We start from the raw sequence: 22,769 nt of genomic DNA, 5'->3' as shown, positions 1-22,769 counted from the left end.
TTGGCACTCTTTCCCTCCTTCTTCCGCCCTTCACTGGTGTTTGAAACTGCGCGCGCGCGCGCTGTTCCCAGTTCCATCGGCTCTGCGGGCGGGAAAGACTGCTCCGGAATCTCTGGAATGCGGAAGTCCTTCCAACGTTCCCCCTTTCCTTCCCGCTTTTCCAAAGCTCTTGCTTCTAGGCGCGCTCCTATGGACAGTGCAGATTTAGTCAGCTGGTCCATAGACTCCGCCCTGGGCGCCCGGGAAAGTTCATCTTTCACGGTCGGAGAGAGCCCTTCTTCAAATAACATTTGAATAGGTTCACTTGCTAGATCCCACCCCAGTCTATGAATAAGCATAGTGAACTCAGTCCAGTACTCACGTACGGATCGGCTCCCCTGTTTGCACCCCATCAACTGCCTCCGCACCACCCCCTGCTCAATCTCGCTGGAAAACATCAAGTCCATGGCGCGAAAAAACTTCCTCGTGTCCTTTAAGATATCATTATTGGCTGCCATCAGGGGTCGAACCCAGTCCCTCGCCCCTCCCTCTAGATGGCTAATTACGTACGCCACTCTAGAGTTCTCATCGGTGAAGTCATCAAACAGTAGATTGAGAGCATATTGCATCTCCGTTCTAAAGGCTTGATAGTTCCTGGGATCCCCCCCAAATCTCTGCACCAATCCAGGCACCTTTCTGGCAAGTGGGGCGGTTTTCCCCTTATCCGCATCTTGAGCCCTCCTCTCCTCAAGCCTCGCCGTTTGCAGCGCGAGCTGGACCTCCATCGCTCTGTACCTTTCCTCCAGGCTTGGACCTGCGCCCGCTCCAGCTCCTGCGGTTCCGGCTGGTTCGCTCATGATGCCCTCTGCTTGCACAAGCAGCTTACAAAGACTGTCAGATTGCTGTGATGGGATAATGAGCTGCTTGTGCGTAAAAGCTTGATCCCTCTGGTGTTTGGCAGTTCAGCCAAACCGAGGCACTAACGGAGCCTCCCAAGGCATGACTCCGTTAGTCGCTGGTAGAATCTGACAGTGGGCGTCTACGAAATTTACGCCAACATAAAAGTTGTTTCACGGACATGCGCCTTCGTGACTCTCTACGTGACAGCTTCCGGCGAAGGGTGGGAGTTGCCAACGGGGGTCTTGTTACCTCTGCACTATTCTCACTAGAAGTATCCCAGAGCCCTCCCTCCTCCGACTCCCCTTTTGCCGGAGCTTCTGCTCTCCCCCTGCTGGTTCCCTCCTCCGCTGCAGAATCTCTCTGAGTCTGCTGGAGCCTCTGCACCAACTCTCTTTCCGATAACAGTTCCCTGACAGTGTATTAGAACCACACAGGATGTTTCTCAAGTTTCTAACTTCTTTCACATATACCCTTGGAAAAATAAAGCTCCGGTATCTTTAGTCACCACAGGAAGGAGAAGTGCATTATGCATGGAACTGGGATTCACTGTATTTATTTTAAATAAATTCATTTATTTATTTAAAATATTCATTCATTTATTTAAAATATTTTTTTAGCATACCAATACATATCTAAAAAGCCAATTAAAGTTCTAAATCCAGGTTGAGAAATTTGGGGCCTTTCAGAAGTTTTTGGACTACAATTCCCAGAATCCTCACAACTGGATCTATTGACTACAGCTGATGAGAGTTGGATCCCAACAGCATCTGGATGGCAGGAGTTGAAGTCCTAGCAAGATGTGCGGAGCCACAGGTTGCCCATCCCTGTTTTAAAGCAGCTTAGGAACAGCTGAGTCTAGGGGTGCTATGTGTCTAGGGAAAGATCAACAGGCACAGGGGCATTTGCCCACTGAATTTTGGGCTGGCAATTAGCCGAGGGCATAGAAGAGTGAAGCTCTGTATTACTTGCAGAGGGGAATATAAAGGGGCAGGGAAGCCTGGAGCTCTTCGAAGCTTCAAGATTGTATCCCCTTCCAATCTTATGCTATTAGACAGTTACAATGAATGTCTTCATTACAGACATCAAATGACAATAGAGTGAATTCTTGTAAGGTCCAGATGCATCATCTGGCAATGTTACCAAGAGGCTTCATCTCTGTTCTCTTTCTACAACAGAAGGCCACAGAGAGCAATATCTAAGTATGCATTTTCTGACACAGCACCCCCACTACCATCTGGTTTGTGCTTCCTCCATCTGACTTAACAGCTTTAATGACATGGGCCAAATGCAACGATCCCTTTGGATAGGAGGTCACATTAACTCTACAAACTAAGCAGCAATGAGCATTCTCTTGGACTGAAACCAACGAATGAACGGCAGGAGAGCAGTAGCAACAATTCACATGTGTGGGGTTTTTTTTTTTTTTAAGGCAGCCGTTATCTGTATACATTGAATACTACATACTAGGAATGGATGAAAATCTTGTTTCTAAAATATTGCTTAGAAAAAGCAGAGCACAGCTTCGAGTAATGAGGTCCCACTTCAATTAAGCCTGTGTTTTCACAGTACAGGGGACTTATTTACAGCTAATGGGAACCTTCAAATTCTGCCTAAATGGCAGGGGCAAGTAAGAGATTATACAAATGCTGGAGCTGCCCTCTTGCATTTGGTACATATGCTTAGGATGCCGGGATGCCCTTATAACTGCATTGTTTCCAAAAGCACAGTTGTTAGGACCAGTATTGAAAGGGGTGGATGGGCTGGACAACCCTTTGTGGGCAATAGAAAAAGCCCCCAAAGTGTCCAGTTCTAATTGTGGCTACAAAGGGAGAACCAGAGGTGAACTCTAAGTGCACTCTCAGTTCAGTTCATGCCTTTGGAATTTGATGTTTTACCAAGTCCATGTCCTGCACCTGACATTACACAACGTAAAGCTGACAGCCAACCTATGTCCTCTTGTCTAACTGGCCTTGTGAGCCAAATGGGGAGCACTGGCAGGCCCAATTAAGCCCATGAGCCAGAGGTTCACCACTGCTGATGTAAGACATATCTCCACTAAGTGCAAATACCTGCCTCACAGGGTTACTGTGGGGATAAAATGGGAAGGGGGAGAACTATGTACACCACACCTTAAGCTCCTTAGGAAGAAAGGTACGGTGCAAACATACAAAATAAACATTTTATGCCTATTTAATAGCAATCACTCCTCTAAAGAATGGCAAGTTGAGGAGGCTGCTGAGAATTGTGCCAAAGAACACTGCCCCTCCCCCAAAAAAGGCTACAGTTCCCAGGGTTCCTTGTGGGCAGGGAGTAAAATAAGCATGTCCACTCAAAACAAAGTCTCTTGGAGCTGAATGGCTCTTACTTCCTGGTTGGTATACTTAGGATTATAGGCTCAGGTTGCAATTCTATGCCCATTTACCTGGGAGTGACATCCATTGAACATAGTGCAAATTACTTCTGAGTAGAAATGCATAGATTTGTGCTACAAGTATAAAATAAGCATGGAAAACAAAATATATTGCTAACTTCTCTGCAATGCTCAGATGAAGAGCGGTATAAAAATTTGATAATAACAAGAATAATGACTATGCACATTAGAACTGAGCAGTGTGCTTAGGCTGAAAGCACCACATTAAAAAAAAGTCACTACTGATACAATCACACACACAACAAAATCCATTTGTCCAGAGGCAGAGTGCAGGCGTCACTTGTTAGATGAATGCAACATATCCATTTTAACGAAACAGCCTGTACCAGGACTGCACATGGACTTATGCACAGCTTGTATTACTAACGATCTGCAACCTATCTGCAATGTTTCAGCCAACCCAATTCCAGCGTATAAATTGCCTCCTTTTCTCTTGCTCCTGAAAGTGAGAAATTTACAAAGCACAAAAGAGATTTTGTTTCTTTCCCCTTATGGTAAAAGTAGACAGCAAACAACACTGTAAAACAAAACAAAACAAAAGCCCAGAAGGCTGCACTTTACATACTGAAGCTTTGCTCATTGGCACAGGGCTCCTCCCTTAATACTTGATACTTCTCAATATGAAGGGCACACAGCTCTCCGTGTAATGGCTTGCCATTAAATGAAAGACTGCCCCCTTCTCATTCCCTAACAACTCCGGTGTTTATCACGCCTCCAGCTTCTGGCACCATCATAGCAAATGTATCGCAAGCGTCCCTGAACCCATTCAAGGAGCTCAGATAAAATAACTTATTTTGCCCATAGTGTGCTCTCTGATCCAGAGGGAATTAGAGCCCATTGAAAAGTTCACACGACACAAGGCACACATCAAATAAGAACTCAAAAACAAGGAAGGGACTATGTTCCTTTAAACAATAGAATAATTTAAAACAGGCACCTAATATTTTATTCTTTCCCCTCTAGGAAATAAAAAACACTTACCAGGTTCCATTGTCAGAATCATGGTTCCAATGTCTCTTTCTCTGGACCAAGCCTCACTTATCCAGTGGAACAATTCAGGGACACAGCCTGGCTTTGTTTTGAGCTTATATCTTCTGGGCTCACCCACCCCTCCTCCCACTTGTGGGAAAAAGACATTGCCTGTACCCTGCCTGCCTAACCATCTCTATTGGCTCATTCACAAACAATTCTACTTAGCATATTCAAGTTTCCCTGAGAGCTTGAAATGACCCAGAGGGACATTTTTGGCTTCCCTAGTTTGTGACTCTGCTCCAGTAGAAGTTAAAGTTCAAGCTTTCATTGCTGGCAGCTAGGCTATCTTTAAAGCCTGTTTCTTCCCAGTGGGCCAAATCCTTTCCTTAACACAAAGTGCCTGAGAAACTGAGCTCCTCCTCACTACAAAGAGGAAATAAAATTCATGTAGATACTCCTTAGTATGCACAGAGGACTGCCGCTGTCTGTTTATACAACCCGTGGTTTAATATTAGGACCAGCACACAGGAACGGCTTTAAAATGGCACCTAAGGGCACTCACAAGATCTAATTTTGAGTTTGGGCTCAGATCGAGATCAGTTTTCAATGCTAGAACTCAGCCTTGGAACACATGAAGCTGTGTGGTTTACGGACCATTACGAATTGTTTGCATTTGTTTGTTTCTAGCTTTATTTTTGTACTATTAATAACATTTATATATCACCTTTTTCTTTATACATTTCTCCATTTTATGCTCACAATAACCCTGTGAGGCAGGTTAGGCAGAGAGATAGTTAGTGGTCCCAGGTCACCCAGTGGGCTTCATGGCTGAGTGGCGATTTGAATCCTGGTCTCCCAGATCCAAGTCCAGTACTCTAACCAATAAACCACTCTGGTGCCTCCTGTTAGAATTCCACCCCTGCAGTGCTGGAGGAAGGGGGTGCGGTGGGGGCGGACTGCCCCGGGTGTCATCCCTGAGGGGGTGGTGACATTTGGCACGCAGCCCGCCCGTGACTCCCAAGCCTACCCGGAGCCATTGGGGGAAAGAGGGAGCTGTACTGCTTTGCCAGTGGCATTTCCCCTCCTCCCTTCATTTTGCCAGCTGGGGGAGGCTTGGGAGTCGTGGGCGTGTGGCGCACTGAATGTCCGCCATTGGCAGCTCGCTCCACCCCCGGCTGCAGGGTACGCATGCTGCTCTGTACACCCAAGAGGCTATCCCATGCCGGGGAGGGCACCCTCCACATGCTGCCCCCCTTGGGAGCATGCCCCACCCACCTCAGGAGTGCGCCCGTCCTGGGCAGCGCGGTCATATGCTGCGCCACTGCCCCATGTGCGCTCTCTCTTATTAATACTAATACTAATGTTATACATTGCCGAGAGGCTTACTGCTTGAGGCCACTGATATAAATAGCATGCATGGTGCCAGGCTACAGCCAGGAAGACCCAGGTTAAAATTCCTGCTCATCTATGAAGTGTGTGAATGAACTTGGTCCAGCCACTCTCCCTCTCAGCCTAACATACTTGATGTGGTTGTTAAGCAGAGAAAACTAACAACCATATTCATGTCCATTGGCTTGAGTTCCTTGTAGGATAGATGGGATAAACATAGGAGTAAGAAAAAAATAAAAGGGAACTGTGCAGGCAGACGGGGTCTATACATAAGGTCCCAGAAGAAGAATTTGTAGGTGTGAGCAGGGGACGGACCTGTGGCCCTCCAGATGTTACTGAATTCCAACTTCCATGAACCATACCCAATACAGCTAATGGTTAGTAATGATTAAAGCAGGAGTCCTGCAATGTCCGGAGAATTTGCAGGTTTCCTATTCCTGGGCAAGACTGTTTCACATTACCTCTTTTCCAGTGCCATGGAGATCTGAATTTTACCTGTGCTTTTAAAGCATTCTGATCCTTATTCACAAAGAGGAATGACCCACCCACTGGGGAGTGAAACAAGCAAGGTCACTAAAAGATGCTATACATATATTATTTATGTATTTCTTACCAATCACTCCGTAAGGTAGAGCTTTCCAAACTTTTCATGTTGGTGACACACTTTTTAGACATGCATCATTTCGCAACACAGTAATTCAGTTTTACCAGCAAACTGGAGGTTAAACTAACCCATTTCCAACCCTGGGAGGAGGACAGGGAGTGTTCACATGACACACTAATGTATCACGACACACAGTTTGGAACGTTTTGTCGTAAGACATTGTATTCAGTATTATTAGACCCACATTGTGGCTAGGTTTTGAGGCTGAGACACTGTGGCTTGCCGAAGTTTATGGGAGATGAGATATGAAGTGTGGTCTTTCTGAATCATAGCTCAGTCTCTTGACCACTACACTGTACCAGATATCCAGCAGAGATGACCCAGTAACTGTACTTATGGTCACACCTGAGGCTATTTCTATGGAAGGAAGAAAAGTATTTTTAAAAGCTCCAGTCAATTCTCCCTCACGTGATACCAAATGATTAGGAAGCATCCCACAGCTTCTTCATTAGGAAGCTTTTGTATAGAGTATTGGAAACTCTTGAATCTCAACACTAGCATTCCTACTGGATAATGAAGGTAGGAAAAGAAAATTCCTTATAATATGCTGAGATTCTACATTCATAATAAGTGAAATGAAAAAGGGTGAGATGGTTTGCAACAGCTCACATGCAACTCAGATTTCTAATTCAAAGTAGAGTGTCTTATTAGCTCAAATAGTTAGCAGTTCATGCCTATTTTTGGAAGTTCTGTAGAGGGGGGAACAAAACACTGCCTTTATCTGTCCTGGTGACAAGACCAACTGCACATCATTCTAAATAGAGTGGAAGAGGGAGAGCTACTGCTCAACACATTTGCTATGATTACTTGCACAGGGAGCCAAGTCCTTCTTTGCCAGAAGTCACAAATGGAAGGCAGAAGAGTATTAGTTCCATCTGTCATAGTGAGTAGGATGTCCTTCTCACCAGCTCTCCTGCATAAACTGATGATCTTTCCTAAATAAAAAAATTATGTATGCATCTATGTATGTATCTATGCATGCAAGTGGAGCTTCACTGAGTAACATAACCAAAACAAACCCCTCAAAACAGATCCCTACCCCATAGTGATTACCACTCAATGATACGGGAGACAACACGAGGGAAGTAAAGATAAGAGCCAGGCTATCAAGAGATGAATTTATAGAAGGTTGTCCAAGACTACTGGAAGCCAGAAAGTTAAGTAGCATTACTAAATTACAATACATTTGTCATGGATTTATTCAGTTGTTCTCTAGTTTAAAAGATGAAACAGCACAGTGGAGTCAGAAGGGACTATGAGGGTCCTCTACTCCAACCCAGCAATGCAGGAATCTTTTCCCCACATAGGGCCTGAACCCATGACCCTGAGATTAAGTGTCTCATGCTCTACCAATTGAGCTATCAAACTGAAGGTTGTCCAATTCTGGCACCCTCGTTTGCAAAACTATAATTTTGTAATTTCAGATGCTGTATACTGCTTTGTTGTTGTTTTTATGAAAACGTGGGCTATAAATATGTCAATAAATAAAAGATGCAACATGTTGCTTTAAGCTTTTGTGGCCGGGTGCTTAGGCCAGCAAACGCTGAACGAACATGGATTCTGTGCCGGGTGGGAGAGAACAGCAGAGCCCCTCTTTCACTTTTTACCACAATGTACAATACCTTCTGTGTTAGATCCCTGGTTGCCCAAGTGGGGGGCAAACTTTCCTAAAAGTTGTTGTAAAACAGGACTCGGGAACTTGTGACCCATGAAGCTGAATGCAACCCACCAGCCTTATATGCTGGGGATCTGTAAAATTGGCACAGTGGTACAGCTCAGTGGCTGCTCAGCTTGGGATCTTCTTGGCAGCCACTCTGCCTGTTGAGGAAATCCTGTTCTCCAGCTGGTACTTGGGAATACAAACATTGATCCCATCAAGGCAAAGACTCCAACCACTTTTAGCCTTGCTTATAACAAAGGATGCCTACAACTGGTATGAAATTATGGGAGTTGGCTCCTTTCTGTTGCTTCTCTGAGCTGCTCTTAAGCGAAACAGCAATAATAATTCCTCGGGCTCTCTGAAGCATTCTGGAATCCTGTTCAGCATTACTCTGAACAAGAATTTATAATGCTTCAGAGAGCATGAAACCCCAGGTAAAAATATCAGAAGGAAACAATCTGTGTTAAAAATGCCAATGGGTTTCCTTTCCACCCACCCCTGTCCCAACAGTGGATAAATCGGAAACCATTGCTTTCTTTTTGCTGCTGCACAGAAGTGACTGACTCTTTTGTGTAAAGCCCCGAAAAGCTCCTGACAGGGATACTAACATGAAGCTGACAACTTAAGTGGTCTGCTAGCCAAATTCAGACAGTTGAATTAGGATCTCTTTTGACATTAGAGAGAGAGAGAGAGAGGAAGCTTGCATAATTTCCGCTCACACCACGCTTTGCATAATCACAGAATCCACACTACGCAAAGCAGGGCAATAATTAATCCTTCCTTAGATTATAGTATTGTGTGGAGCTCTTGCAATTCTCTCAGGTCAGGTCTGGGCTGGGCTGTGTGCCTTTGCAAAGGCTGAGTGGCGATCACAGACTCAGCTGATGAACAAGGTACATCAGGCTATACTCCAGAAGCAACAAAAAGCAAAAGGAGCTCCAGGGACATTTAAAAAGGTAGTTTATCACATGACTCTTCTGAGGACCAGGAACCCCACTCCCTACATTGCTACTACTACAACTACTGTTAACTCTGCTAATAAGAATGTAGGGTGTTGGGGGATGGGATTTATGGTAGTAGTTAGTAATAGTAAATACTGCCTACAAGGACCCCGAGCTAATATATAATCATTAAAAAACAATTATTACAGATAAAAGCATCAATTAATAAACACACCAAATAAAAATAAAATGAAATAATTAATTTAAAAAGAGCCCAGAATTTAAATCTCATCAAAAGTCAACTTAAACTTGGTCTAGAACTGGTGCTATACGGACCATAAAATTTGTAACAGGCAATAGACTGGCTGGTGCATTTTGCATCCTAGTGGTTGTGCTGTTGGGGGGGAGGGAGGAATGGTATAGATCCAGGGCCTTTGGGAACTAAGATGTGAAGCATGAAGTGCATACGGACATGCCCATTTCCTACCCTCAAATGTTTAATGCCTGAGCATCAGAGCACATGTGGCTGGATACTGCCTTTCTTTAGTAGTCAATCTCTGCTCAAGGGTGCCATTGTGGAACAAAGCTTGTTGGTTTTTCCAAAATACGGTAGTTAAATATGTAAGTATAACATCTAAATTTTAGTTTTCAGTTGTTGTTTTCAAAAGAAATACTGGTAAAAACAATGCTTACCTTAATGGCTGTCCATGATTTCACAGCTAGACAGCCTTCTGAATCCCAATGCTCAACAGAGAACTGAAGGCACTTTTATCTACATAAAAACAAAACAAAACAAAACAAAACAAAACAGGCATTATTTAAATGCGAAGCAGCACCCAATAAGATTGAAAGCCCCCCCCCCCGCCATTGATGTCAGTTGATTGATGGGTAGACATGGTTTTAGATAAATGACCTTACAGGCCTGCAGGATAGAGGTTCCACACCCCTGCTGCAACAGTTGCATCTGGCGAGAATTCATTTGCAAAACTGAAATCGATCTATCTATCTATCATCTATCTATCTCTGTACTCTTCTGTGTCCGCACAGATTTCAGCTGAACATAAAACAGGAAGAGATTTGGATTCCAGGGACTTGATTGAGGTCTTTGCTTCCAAGAAGGCTCAGAAAAGTTCATTTCATTAAATAGGGCAGTAGAGAGTTGACTCCTAAAAAAATTATCACTCCACCATTGTATATCAATGAACAGGTTTGTCACCAATTCACCATATGTCCTTCCTACCATGATATCAAACAATACGCTTTGAGAAGAATGTTCGGTTTTGCTCTGTTTATATAAGAGTATCACATATGGAGGGGACCCGTTTGTGACTGGTATTCTTGTACTTACAAGTGAAGTGTTGATATAAGATATTAAGTAATATTATTTGCTCAGGTTGCAATAAACATTAACCACACAGAATGTATTACGATACATTTTTCCACTATAGATTCCTGTAAAGAATTAAACAAACACTTACGCCTGACTTGCTTTCATACCTTTAAGGAGTTCCAAATGACTCTCTTATCCAGACTCCCACCCCTCAAAAGAACCACAGATGAGGCCCACACTTAGGTCTGGCCGCCTCCCTCATCCCTTGGATCATTTCTGCCTGCCTGCCAGCCTTGGGGCATTTTAGGGCATGTTCTATGGCGCAGGGTTGTCCCACAAGAGGTGACCGTGGCCCACAGCCATTTGGGAAGATGTGAGGGGTCTCTAGCAGAGGGGAGGGGAAGGGTCGCTACAGAGGCATTTGTTCCCTGGGTAGTGATTAATCCTCATTCCCTTCTAGTGCAATGTGCAGGCAAAACCATGGGAGAACCAATAGAGCCCATCCCTTTCTTCCCAGTAGAAGAGGCTACAATCGGGAGAGGAGGACAGAATTAAATTTAGTGACTGTCCTGATCAAGGTCCAAACGATTGTGCATGGTGTGAAGGAAGCTTGCACCTCTTCCTACAACTGACTCCACTCTCTTTTGACTCTAGCACCTGGATGAGTTTCCCCATAGGCCAGCAGGGTGGGAGTGGAGGGAGGCCCTCATCCAACCCATTATAGTATATAGCAGGAAATCTGCTGCCATTATACAAAAGGGGACAAATAAAAATCCATTTATTCAAAGCAGTTTACTTTTCAGCCAAAAAAAGGGCTTACAAATTATTATTCTTATTTTTAATTAAGGCAGTCCCTGCCCTTAGGATTGCAACCCAAAAGACATGACACAAAAGGAAAAGGGGAGGGGGAGGGAGGAGGAAAAAAGCAAACTCTGTAACCAGTTCGTGAAGTTGCACATCTTTTAATGGACAACTGGGACGGAAACAGTTCAGGTAGCCTGATGGAATAGCTACTGATAGAAAGGCAACTGTTGAACAACAAAGGCAGCTGGTTTCTCAGCAGAGCTGCCAGAATAACCCTGCTTCCCTTTTCTGCATATGACCAATGTGTTAACAGCTGTTGCCAGCTTACATCATCAAAGTGGAAATTAGGTAAGAAAATACTGAGGGGAACTATTGGCTACTGGGGAATGAGTGGAGAGTGAGACGATCCAACATTTCTGTGGTTTATTCGTACTCCAGTGAAAATTCCAAAAGTAACTTGCAAGGCCTGACTTTCTGCCTTCCCAAACAACTGGTATAGTCGGCCCACAAACCCAGGCTTGCTCTCGTGCAGGCAAGAAGGACCCTCGTTTAGTGGATCTCAGTTTAATTGCGGGTGGGGAGAGAGTAGAACATTGACATGTGGGTGGAAAACTTAACATGAAATTGCAGATTCCCAGAGAGGACTGAAGCTGCCGTGCTCCTCCTCCGACCCTCCTGGTGGTAATTAATTAATTAATTAATTAATTAATTAATTAATATTTATTTATACCCTGTCCATCTGGCTAGGTTTCCCCAGCCATTCTGGGCGGCTTCCAACAAAAGATTAAAAATACACACAACCCTAAGCTAAGCCATCATCTGTACTTAGTGCATTCTCCAAACCTGGGTTCATGGTTTGTCTCACACCAGATAAACTTTAAGCTCCAACTAAAGTTCGCTCTTCCATTTACAGTTTGTGGTTTGTCTAGAGCTAGACAAACTAAGATAACATGCTAGGCTAGTCGTGCAGAAGCTTTTGGCCCTCCATATGTTTTTGAACTACAACTCCCATCATCCCTGTCCACTGACCATGCTTGCTGGAACAGAAGGGAGTCACAGTTCAGCTGCATAGGGAGGGCCAAAGGTTCCCAACACCTATGCTAACCCAAGCCACTGGTTAGCTCATAGCAGCATGGCAGAAGCAAAGCAGCCACCATCTCCTTTCTGAGAACTTGGCTTAGCATTACATGCAAACTGAGCCAGAATTACTGAAGCACTTGGGAGAGACATATTCTGCATGCATTCCTTCATCTCTGCGAGCAGACCTCATGGTTATAGCATCAAATCCAACATTTCTACATTAAAAACAACCACCACCCTGGCTTTGTGTTAACATCGACGGCAACCAGCCACAATGACTGTGTTCTACTTCTACAGCCAGAGGCATTATGCCTCAAAATACCAGATGATGGGAACCGCAGGAGAGGGGAGCTGCTGTTGTGCTCACGTCTCACTTGCAGGCTTCCCACTGACATCTGGTCGGCCACTGTGAGAAAGAAGATGCTGTCCTAGATGTGCCATTGCCTCACCATGTGTTCTTCTCTTGCCTAATGAAGAGTTCTGGAGAACTCAAAGACTTGCCACACTTCTGCTGGTTCTAATAAAGATGTTGCCCAACTGCAGATTTCCACATTTTCTATTATGGACCAAGATGGGTATCTGCTTAGTACAAACAAACAATGTACATAATGCCATTACTAACATTTGCGCAATGCCTTAGTCTGCTACCTGTTTTTAGATGCAGCCTCAAATTCTTCTTATTGCTGCGGCTTTGTTGTGTATTTTAGTGTTATGTCGTTCACTGCCCTGGCCAATAATTAGACTTTTGGATGGAGGGTGGTATGCAAAAGTTTTAAACAAGCCAAATATAAAACGAGTTAGTTCTTCATAGAATATCCACCAGTATCCATTACTTCACATAATGCTTCCTTTTCTTTTCTTTCAAGTTTGACTTCCTTTCCCTTTCATGATTCATTAAAGGGAGCCCTGCTGTATCAAATGTCCAACTAGTTCAACTTTGAGGCCAGCCCTACCATTGGACAAAAGTAGACACCTCAAGTAGCAGGTGCTGGGAGGCTGGGAGCCATTCCCATAGGCTAGCCTGATGCCGTCAGTGTTCAAGTCAGAGTCATCAGCCCGTCAGGACATGTTATGTACATAGAAGAAGGGGGTGACCATTCTGTCCTTAGGCAGCGAAGTGTCTTTTGAGCTAGCCTTGCATTCCAGAGTGGCCAGCCAGTTGTCTCCAAGAAGCCCACAAGCATGATTTGAAGACAATAGCCCTCCAGCATTGCTGCCCTGCTCAGCAACAGGTTTTCAGTGTATACTGATTTTTAACATGATCCACAGAGTTATCATGTTTAACAGCTACTGATACACTATCCTCCATTAACTTGTCCAATCCCCTTTTAAAGCTATCTCAGGTAGTGGTCATCCAACATCCAGTGGCAATGAATCCCACAGATTTTTTCCAGTATAAAAACCCACTCCCAAGAAAAAGAACCAAGTGCTCTCTGATAGCACCTTACGGATACAGTGGTACCTTGGGTTACAGACACTTCAGGTTACAGACTCCACTAACCCAGAAATAGTACCTTGAGTTAAGAACTTTGCTTCAGGATGAGAACAGAAATTGTGTGGCAGCAGTGTGGCAGCAGTGGGAGGCCCCATTAGCTAAAATGGTACCTCAGGTTAAGAACAGTTTCAGGTAAAGAACGGACCTCCAGAACAAATTAAGTTCTTAACCCGAGGTACCACTGTACCTGAACAAAGAATGCACGGTGCTGCTGTCCTCATAGCTAATGGGTGAAGTCTGTAATCTTAAAAGGTTAGCAGTATGATGCTGGGAGAATTATTTGGGGTCCGTGCTAATAATAGTGATATGAATGTGCAACCCTTTCCAAATTATCCAGGGTTATAGAGCACAAACACAGAGGATGACTCCTGTAAATAGCACTGAGCATATTCATGTATTGGGTCATGTAACATGAAAGTCTGGCAAACATGCTGAAGAATTTACTATGCTTCTCATGCGGAGCGGCTAGTAGTAGAACAGGCCTGCCCACATTCCCAGTAAGTAGAGGATTCAACAGCAGGAAGTTTTAAGATCTTTTGCTGGGAGATATATTAAGGGACATAAGGGGGGGGGGAAGGATAGCGAGTATCTGCTGAAGGACAGGACTACTTACATGACTGCTGTTTGAGATTTGCTTCATGTGGGAAATCTGCACGGAAACTCTACACTATCTTTACAGGAGTTCCCATCATCACACACTGACCTCTAGTGTACTAAGAAAGAATCAAGCTTACCAGGGAGCTTTCAAAAAGCTTGTGAAAACATTTAGGGAGAAGAGGGGCAAGGAGACTGAGGCTGCATTCAGACACCACTTTATTCCTTACCTATTAATTTTCACATTTTGTGTGATCTTTCACATGACTTAAAAGCCACTTTTGAAAATCTGGTGAAATCTAGTAGACGTTCAGCTCTCATTTCCATGCTAGTTGTTTCCAGGGGGGGGGGGACTATTTGTAGTCCCATTAACTCAGAAAATCACGGGAGCTTTGAATTTTTATCTTCCTGCAGTTTTCAGGATCATGCCACTGCTGCTAATGTGACCAAATATAGAGTGTTATCATGGCATACAGTTCTTTTCTGCCTTTTTAAAATTTAATGCAACACAGAGGCATATCCATTAGAAATCCACAGTTCTGTAACAATATAATAATAATAATTTATTATTTATACCCCGGCCATCTGGCTGTGTTTCCCCAGCCACTCTGGGTGGCTTCCAACAGGAGATTCAAATACAATGATTCATCCTATATTAAAAGCTTCCCTAAACAGGGCTGCCTTCAGATGTCTTCTAAAAGTCCAATAGCTGTTTATTTCTTTGACATCTGATGGGAGGGCATTCCACAGAGCTGATGCAACTACTGAGAAGGCCCTCTGCCTTCTCTGTAACTTTGCTTCTTGCAGTGAGGGAACCACCAGAAGGGCCCTCGGAGCTGGAACTCAGTGTCCAGGTTGAACGATGGGGGTGGATATGCTCCTTCAGGTATACTGGGCTGAAGTCATTTAGGGTTTTAAAGATCAGCACCAACACTTTGAATTGTGCCCAGAAATGTACTGGGAGCCAATGTAGGTCTTTTAGGAACACTGTTATGTGGTCTCGGTGGCCACCCTCAGTCACCAGTCTAGCTGCTGCATTTTGGATTAGTTGTAGTTTCTGGGTCACCTTCAAAGGCAGCCCCACGTAGAGCTCATTGCAGTAGTCCTGAAGCGACTTCAACCCGAGGTATGACTGTACAGCTATTGAAGGGATCACTGAATTGGCTCCCTAATATATTACTTTTGCACTTACACTACAAAACATATTTAAGGGGGTAGGAGACCAAAATAAAACTACTCCTAAAAGGGTGGTAATATCTATGGAGACAAATGGTATTGGGGGGAAAGAGAAACAATTACAGAGAAATTTAAATACTCTAGTATTTATAGAAATGCATTAATACTTCAACATTTGCACACTAATCATTTTCCTACAGTATCTGTGGTGGTACATGCAGAAACTGCCTTCTTGTGTTGGACTCCACTATGTGTCTTGTCGGCTCAATCCGCCAAAACATGTGTTCACATGCAGGGAAGTCCCTAATTCACTCCTACCGCCACAAGAAATTGCGGCAGCAGCATAACTTTCCAGCTTGCTTCAAGGCAAATGGGTCCTGGACAGGGTAGAAACAACAACAACAGGCCAAGCTTCCATCTACTTCAATCCCCAAATTAAGGCTGTGTTTCTCAGCTGAGCCAACATAAAGATAGCTGAAAAGTAGAATCACTGACCCTGTTACTTAATTTACAGGGGTGGCAGCAAGAGCAGCTCCTCTCTAGTCCCATTATGTTGGGGGCAGGGAATAGGAGGAGGAAAACTCTGGTCCTAAACTTCCACTGCCTTGCAGGATATCTTTGGGAGAAGAAAAGGCTAAGAAGTAAACCCTACACAAATCAGCTGGATTGCACCTTGTACACCTCCTTCAGGCAACTTGTGCAGTCAAGCTGGTGCTAAACACTTTGCTGTGCTTTCCTTTGGACCACACCAGTGAGGCTGAGAAGGGGGGTTTAGCCCAGGACCTCCATACACACTGCCCAGACTTGTTTTGCCCCAGGGTCCTTTGGTACTGCTAAGTTTGACATCACCCCTGGAGTCATCCTCCATTGTCTCTCAAAACAGACAGATGCCAACAAAAACATTGTGGTGGTGTGGTAAGGATTACACATAATTATTGCAGAGTTTTCAAGCTAGAAGGCTTCTCATAACACTGGGAAACAATAGTTTGTTATTGTCTAAATTTATATATATTGTTCACACAACAGAACAACTATTGTAATTGTATATGGATTGCTCAGCAGATTGAAACCAATATTTGGGTTAGGGCTGGTTCACACATCCTTCATCATCACATGAGGACACATGGGCAGAATGGGCCAACGAAAATAAAACTATTGCAGCTAACACTTTCAAGCTGCCTCAAATGCAAATGTTTTCAATGGAGGCAGTTCACACACTACTCACACGTAGACAAACGTGCACCCTGCATCTCAAAGAATTGGCATGGTGTTTTAGTGAGGACACTTGCACATGCTACATCCAGTTTTACAGCTGACTTTTAGCTCCTATTAAGACTTCAGCAATACCAGACAACATTGGACAACCCAGCAGAATTAACCCGAGGGAGTTTAGACGTAGGCAAAGAAGGGAATTGTGAATTATGAACCTGAACTGACAAGGCATCAAGTCAAATGCAACAAGAAGCTGCTTAAAAATGCAAATTGAAATGTTAAAAGCCTTTTATCAGCTCCATTAGAAAGTTACTTCAAGGGAACTGGATCCCTTTTCTCCCCACTCTGACCCCAATTAGAAGTTTAAAATGTCTCTCTAAGCAGTATAATGTAGAATTTGATTGTGTCAGAGAAATATTTAAAACAGGGAAGTAGAAGAGGTCTAGATGGACAGCCTGTAATTGACGCACCAAGCCCAATTAAACCATTTCTCCTCGTTGTCCCATCCACAGAACAGGACTTATTTCATTAAGTGCAAGCATCAGACCCACACATGGGGTTCCTTAGCATTCAATTTGTGTTTCTGAGCCTCTAAAATGAACAGGAAACAATGCACCTTCCAGTCTGCACCAGCATATGAACAAATTGGAATATTTACATTAATTAAACCAGGACTAGGTGATATGGTACCCTCCAGAAATTGTGGACTATTGCTCAGATAAGTTGTAGTCCACACCCTATCATCTACTCTTGAAGGATTGTGAATAATCTCACTTACTGGGGGTGGGGAATGTGCCCAGTGATGGGCAGATGTGCACCATGGGATGCTTGGGTGGCTTACTTAAAACTGGGGTAGAGGTGGGGGGAATCTAAGCTTAAGGCAGAGTAAAACATGCATATACCATTTCCAAAGTTATAGAAATTTTTCATGCATAATTGGAAGAGCAGAATTTATGGCAGAGCCAAACCATAAAAGGATTACAAAACCGAGTGCGGAAAAAAAATCTATTCACCCTTCCTCGGTTTTGTAGAGCAAAGATTGCCTGTTCTTTCATAAAAAGTTGTACAAGGACACATTCTATTTTGTTCTGGTTGTTGCACTTCAAATCTGTGGAGGACAAGGCTATTAAAAGCTACTGGCCATGCTGGCTTTCCCGTGTCGGACGCAGTACGGCTCTGAATATCAGTTGCATGGAATTACAAGCAGGGAGAGAGTACTGTTGAGCTCAGGTCCTGCATGTGGTCTTCCATAGTCAGCCATGGTGGGGAAAAGGTGCTAAACTACATTGGCCTTTGGTCTGAACAAACAGGGCTCATCTCATGTCCTTCTTATGTCCATGAAATAAAATAAAAGAATGCTTTCCCATTTGTAAAAGCTCAGATCTACAAAATTCAATGAATGCCTTCCTTGAACCATGCTGGTCCAGCCCATAAGCCAGTTCCTTTAGAAGCCTTTGTAGATGCTACTGGTTGGCTGTGATATTAGCTGTATCCATTAAAGATGACAAGTCAGGCAAGTGCAGGCTTCTTAAGCAAAGTGCCACATGCCCATTGCATATTTCTGATCAACAACAGAGAGGCCTACTTGCAAAGCAGCTATTTGCCAACCATATGGATCTCTTTAAACATATCCATCTGGGTACATCTTGAACACGCTAATAGTAGCAATGCTTCAAAGAGAAGTCTGAAATATAACCGGGGAAACCAAAGCTGACCAAATCAGATGTCAAAAGAGAATGACTTGCAGGAAATGCTCCTGCAAACTTTGCAATCTATCTCCCCTCCCCGTGTTTTTTTTTTTTAATTGATCCACAATTTACTATTTTATTCATCCATTTCTACATAATTATACAGAAGTTTGTGCAATTCTCTAAACCAGCCTTCCTCAACCTGGTGCCATCCAAATGCTTTGAACTACCATTCTCCTCATCCATTCCCCTCATGCTAGCTGGGGCTTACGGGACTTGAAGTCAAAACACCTGGAGGGTACCAAGCTGAGGAAAGCTGATGGCAAGAATAGGAGCCCAGACAATACCTGCAAGTCTGCTGAGGGCTTCAGACAGGTAGAGCACTTTCTGCAGGAAGAGCAGGCCTAGACCATGTATTTTTATAAACTCAAATGATGTAGAAATCAAAACATACACTCGTCTCCAGTAGATAATTGTGAATATGTGGCAGCAAGAACTTGGGAGCATTTGTTTAGACCCAGATGCAGAAATCTGTATACGTGCAAGTTAATCAGAAACATTCAGGAACAACATTGCGGTGACATAAATATATTTTTTGTTGCTGCGTTGTGACAAAAATGGAATGAGGCTTTCTGCATAATTGTGAATCGGGGGCTTCACTTCTGAATAAACATGTGCAGAACTGTGCTTCATGGCTTGTATAATCCTGCGCAATGAGAGAGAGGGAGGTTTGGAGAAGAGGAAGAACTGGAGAGGGCACAAGTGGAAGTTCCTGGTGGTAAAGGGAATAATTGCAATGCTGCAGAGGAACTAGAGGGGGCACTGGGAGGAATTAGAGAGGGAGGAAAGTTCTGGAGTGGAGTCATACTGTGGTAAATGGTTGAGGAAGGTTTAAAGACAGGTCCAAGGAAGAGAAGCTCTCTCTGTGTGGGACGTTATTATTATAACTGTTTTACTTTATTACACTGGGCTCCTTGAAGAAGAGGAGAAGACATGGAGATGGGGGTGAAGGTGGAAATGGTAGCTGCAGAATAGGATGGTGTAGCTTCTCAATTTGGCGAAATGTGTGAGAGGAAGAAGACATAGGTTACCATGGGGGGGTGGAGGTGAAAATAAGGGGACTTTGAAGTTACATTGGGTGGGAAGGGAAAGTTCTAGGGGGTTACCATGGGGAAGTGATGGTGGGGCATCAGTGAGCAGAGTTTCCCCTAGGGATAAACAACAACATTCAGATTCCTGCATTTGCAGGGGGTTGGACTAGATGACCCTTCGGTCCCTTCCAACTCTAAGATTCTATGAAAACAAAAGAACTCTGCCAGCAGAGCATTATAGCACAAGTTCTGTCGATAACCAGTTAGACAAGTCCTGCAGCTGCATGGTACAGTACGCTGTAACAAACGCTTAGCTGAAAAGGTTCATGCAAATCACCAGCTATGCAAAGATAGGAAACCAACCCAGAGTCAACTGAAGCGATTTTCTGTTGTTTCAAAGGCAACTGAATAGCACCTATAAAATAAAAATGGCAACCAGACATTTAAACACAAAGGGAGAGGGTTCAGTTTGCAAAAATAAATAATAAAAATCAGTTATCTTCCCTTTTCACCTCTTAAGATTTTAATGCATGCTTGCAACACACCTGGCAAATTAGGGGCTGCTCATTCTCCTGTAACAGCAGGCTATTTCCTACACATGACATTGAATTTTCCCTCTTCCTGAACCAAGTAATCTGTCATTCACAGAAGAGGAACATGATAACCCTTCCTTCCAAGGGTGAGACTGAGCTATTAAGATTTTTTTAACTCTCTAAATTCTGGTGAATTGACGGGCCAACCAAAAGCATGTTGTATCCATGGAAAAGAAGAAGAAGAAATGGCATGTAGTCTGTTAGAAAGGGATTTTGGAGCAGCTCAGCTCCTTTGCCTGTAGCTGCTGATCATGAAGAGATAGTAGGAATCTACACAGTGCATGAATCTGAACTTCATACCCATGGATGCACCAGATAAGCGCAATGTATTTGATTACTTCCTTTCATAATGAACTCTCACAGTTCTCTCCATGACCGCAGACAGAAAGAGAAAGTAGTGTCAATTTCATCCTAGTTCTGGCTGAATCAGTTTGAAGCAGCAGGGAGTCTGACTCAGCACTTGGGTGTTAGGAGTGTACCATTGAACGGCTACTCACTGATCCTGCTTTGCACCACGAATGGCCGGACAGTGCTTCTTGCTTGTCTTGATGGAAGAGTGTAATGGTTGTGGGTGTGCATATAGAAACTAGCCTACTGCACAGGAGTAAAATTTGCATTCATTGCTTTGCCTGCTTTTGCCTCTGGTCTTGCCCAGTGCTGCCATGTGGGCCCCAGAATGTTGCCCGAAAGGAAATGTGGATCTCTCTCTCTTTCAATATTTACACAGAGGTAGTCAAATCTTTCAAAAGCTACTAATACAGTGGTACCTTCAGTTACATACACTTCAGGTTACATGCGCTTCAGGTTACAGACTCCGCTAACACAGAAATATTACCTCAGGTTAAGAACTTTGCTTCAGGATGAGAACAGAAATCGTGCTCCGGTGGTGCGGCAGCAGCAGGAGGCCCCATTAGCTAAAGTGGTGCGTCAGGTTAAGAACAGTTTCAGGTTAAGAACGGACCTCCGGAAAGAATTAAGTACTTAACCCGCGGTACCACTGTACCTCAAGTGACAAGATGTATATGGTAGATGGCATTGACTACTTTCATATCCCACCTTTCTTCCCTGATGGAATTCAACACAGTGTGCATAGGGTTCCCATTTAGGGCACCGACCAGGCACAGATCTGCTTAGCTTCACCAAGGTTGTTGCACATCTGCAAGGATTACTGTTTAACAGTTAGGCAATATTGCAGTCGTAAGGCAACAAAAGATCAAATGTCTGTTCTGAAAGCTTGCCTACCCGATAAGCTCAATTGGGAGCAAAGCTGGAGTCCTAGGAGTCCCATCCTGAAATGGGCAATGGTAGTCTAAGCCTTTGCCCTCCCCTTCCAACAAGATGAGAGCTTCTGAAAGACATTAGAACTCATTGTACGCAGCAGCCAATGCCTCAATTGCCTGAACACAGCAAGAGCTGAAAAGTTTTTTTCCCATTTTTGTTTCCATATTTATTCCCCAAGTCTGTATTACTGTAACAATCAGAACCAGATTTTCTTTTATGAACATCAGTCTAACTTCCAGATGTGTATGATTCTGATTTATGACTATTAGCAGTCCAAGTTCTTTGTGCATGTGCTGTCTTGTTTGCCGGAGGCTTAATCCTCCTAACCACGCATTCAACTTTAAGAACCGTGCGCACGCACACACACAAATATTTTTTACAAAGCTGAACTCCAGGGCACAATTATAGTTTGCTACATCTGTGCAAAGGCCTCGGGAAAAACACTGCCTTTTAAAACGGAACTGTCAAAATGAAGTGCCAAGGTGTCTCTGTCTTGCAGCCAAGCTCCAGGGCATCAGAGGAGGAAGCAAGAGATTTTTGCTTTTACACACAAATACTGCAAAGGGTATTAAATTACATCAGAATTACTCCTTATATTGAGAGGATTAGGACATGGGGCAGGGTAAATTACATGGTGGCGGGGGGGGGAGTGTGGCAACTCTCCTCTGGCAATCTCAATTAAGTAATTGCATGTAACACGTGAACTGAAATAATTGCACATTATTTACTTGCTCCCACTTCCTTTGTTGTCCGCCATGTAGAGGATGGTCACAACAGTTTAAAGGTCAACCCAAAAGCAACAATTTCTGATAGCCCTGGTTAGATATAGACCTACCAGCTTTTCCTGCAAAGATTCGTTTGTGCACACAAAAGCCAACAGAGGAGTGCCAGGGAAAGGAGTATCACTGAAACCCAACATTCAAGGTTCAGTAAATTGTAGTCCTTTAGGTATGCAAATAGGAGTCTTTGTGTACAGATTTCATATTCCTCTGCTGAAAGGATGTCACGGTGTACTTAAATTACACTACAATCAACTTGTTAGAGCAGCTCAGAAAATCAGCTACACCTAGATGCAATTTATCCAATTTCATTTGCGATCTTGTAATTCAGTAACTCAGCTGACCTGCACAAAAGAACATTTTAAAGAAGCTGACAGTGAGCTGTGATGATAGCGTGAATGGCAGTTATCCCAGAAAATGCACTATTATAACCCTCAGGCAGCATCAGTTAACTCAAAACATAACTGCTATAGGAGTAAAAGCTTGTTTACTATGCATATTGAACTCTGGGCTAAAGCATACCGTAGAAAGCATTACTGGATTTTAGAGTTACAATGGATATAAATGATAGCACTTTTCAGGGGGGTGGTAGCCAACCAGACACCCACAGGCACTGGGGTGCCTTCCAAGCCCCCCTGTGAGGCAACTGGGGGGAGAGAGGGGGGATTATGTATGCATGTGTAGTTAACCATAATTTGTCCAATGGACAA

General features: G+C 43.7%; 1 protein-coding gene across 3 annotated transcripts in view; it reads right to left on the bottom strand.

Annotated features, from left to right (window-relative positions):
• SVIL (supervillin) overlaps positions 1–22,769 on the bottom strand; it is a 143,718-nt gene that overhangs the window by 99,078 nt on the left and 21,871 nt on the right. For 2 of the 3 annotated variants that reach the window (XM_081931381.1, XM_081931392.1), the window contains exon 2: positions 9,630–9,708. Coding sequence is in view for 1 of the 3 variants with exons in the window: in XM_081931386.1 (XP_081787512.1) it covers positions 4,292–4,313 (22 nt within the window). In the remaining 2 variants the exon portion in view is untranslated. Of the gene's footprint in view, positions 1–4,291; positions 4,376–9,629; positions 9,709–22,769 lie in introns of those variants that run through there. The other variant, XM_081931386.1, reaches the window with a different exon arrangement.

Source organism: Podarcis melisellensis, assembly GCF_964234715.1.
Source record: "Podarcis melisellensis genome assembly, chromosome: 12".
Taxonomy (NCBI): domain Eukaryota; kingdom Metazoa; phylum Chordata; class Lepidosauria; order Squamata; family Lacertidae; genus Podarcis; species Podarcis melisellensis.
The sequence above is the reverse complement of the archived record's forward strand: the minus strand, read 5'-3'. Positions and strand labels throughout refer to the sequence as shown.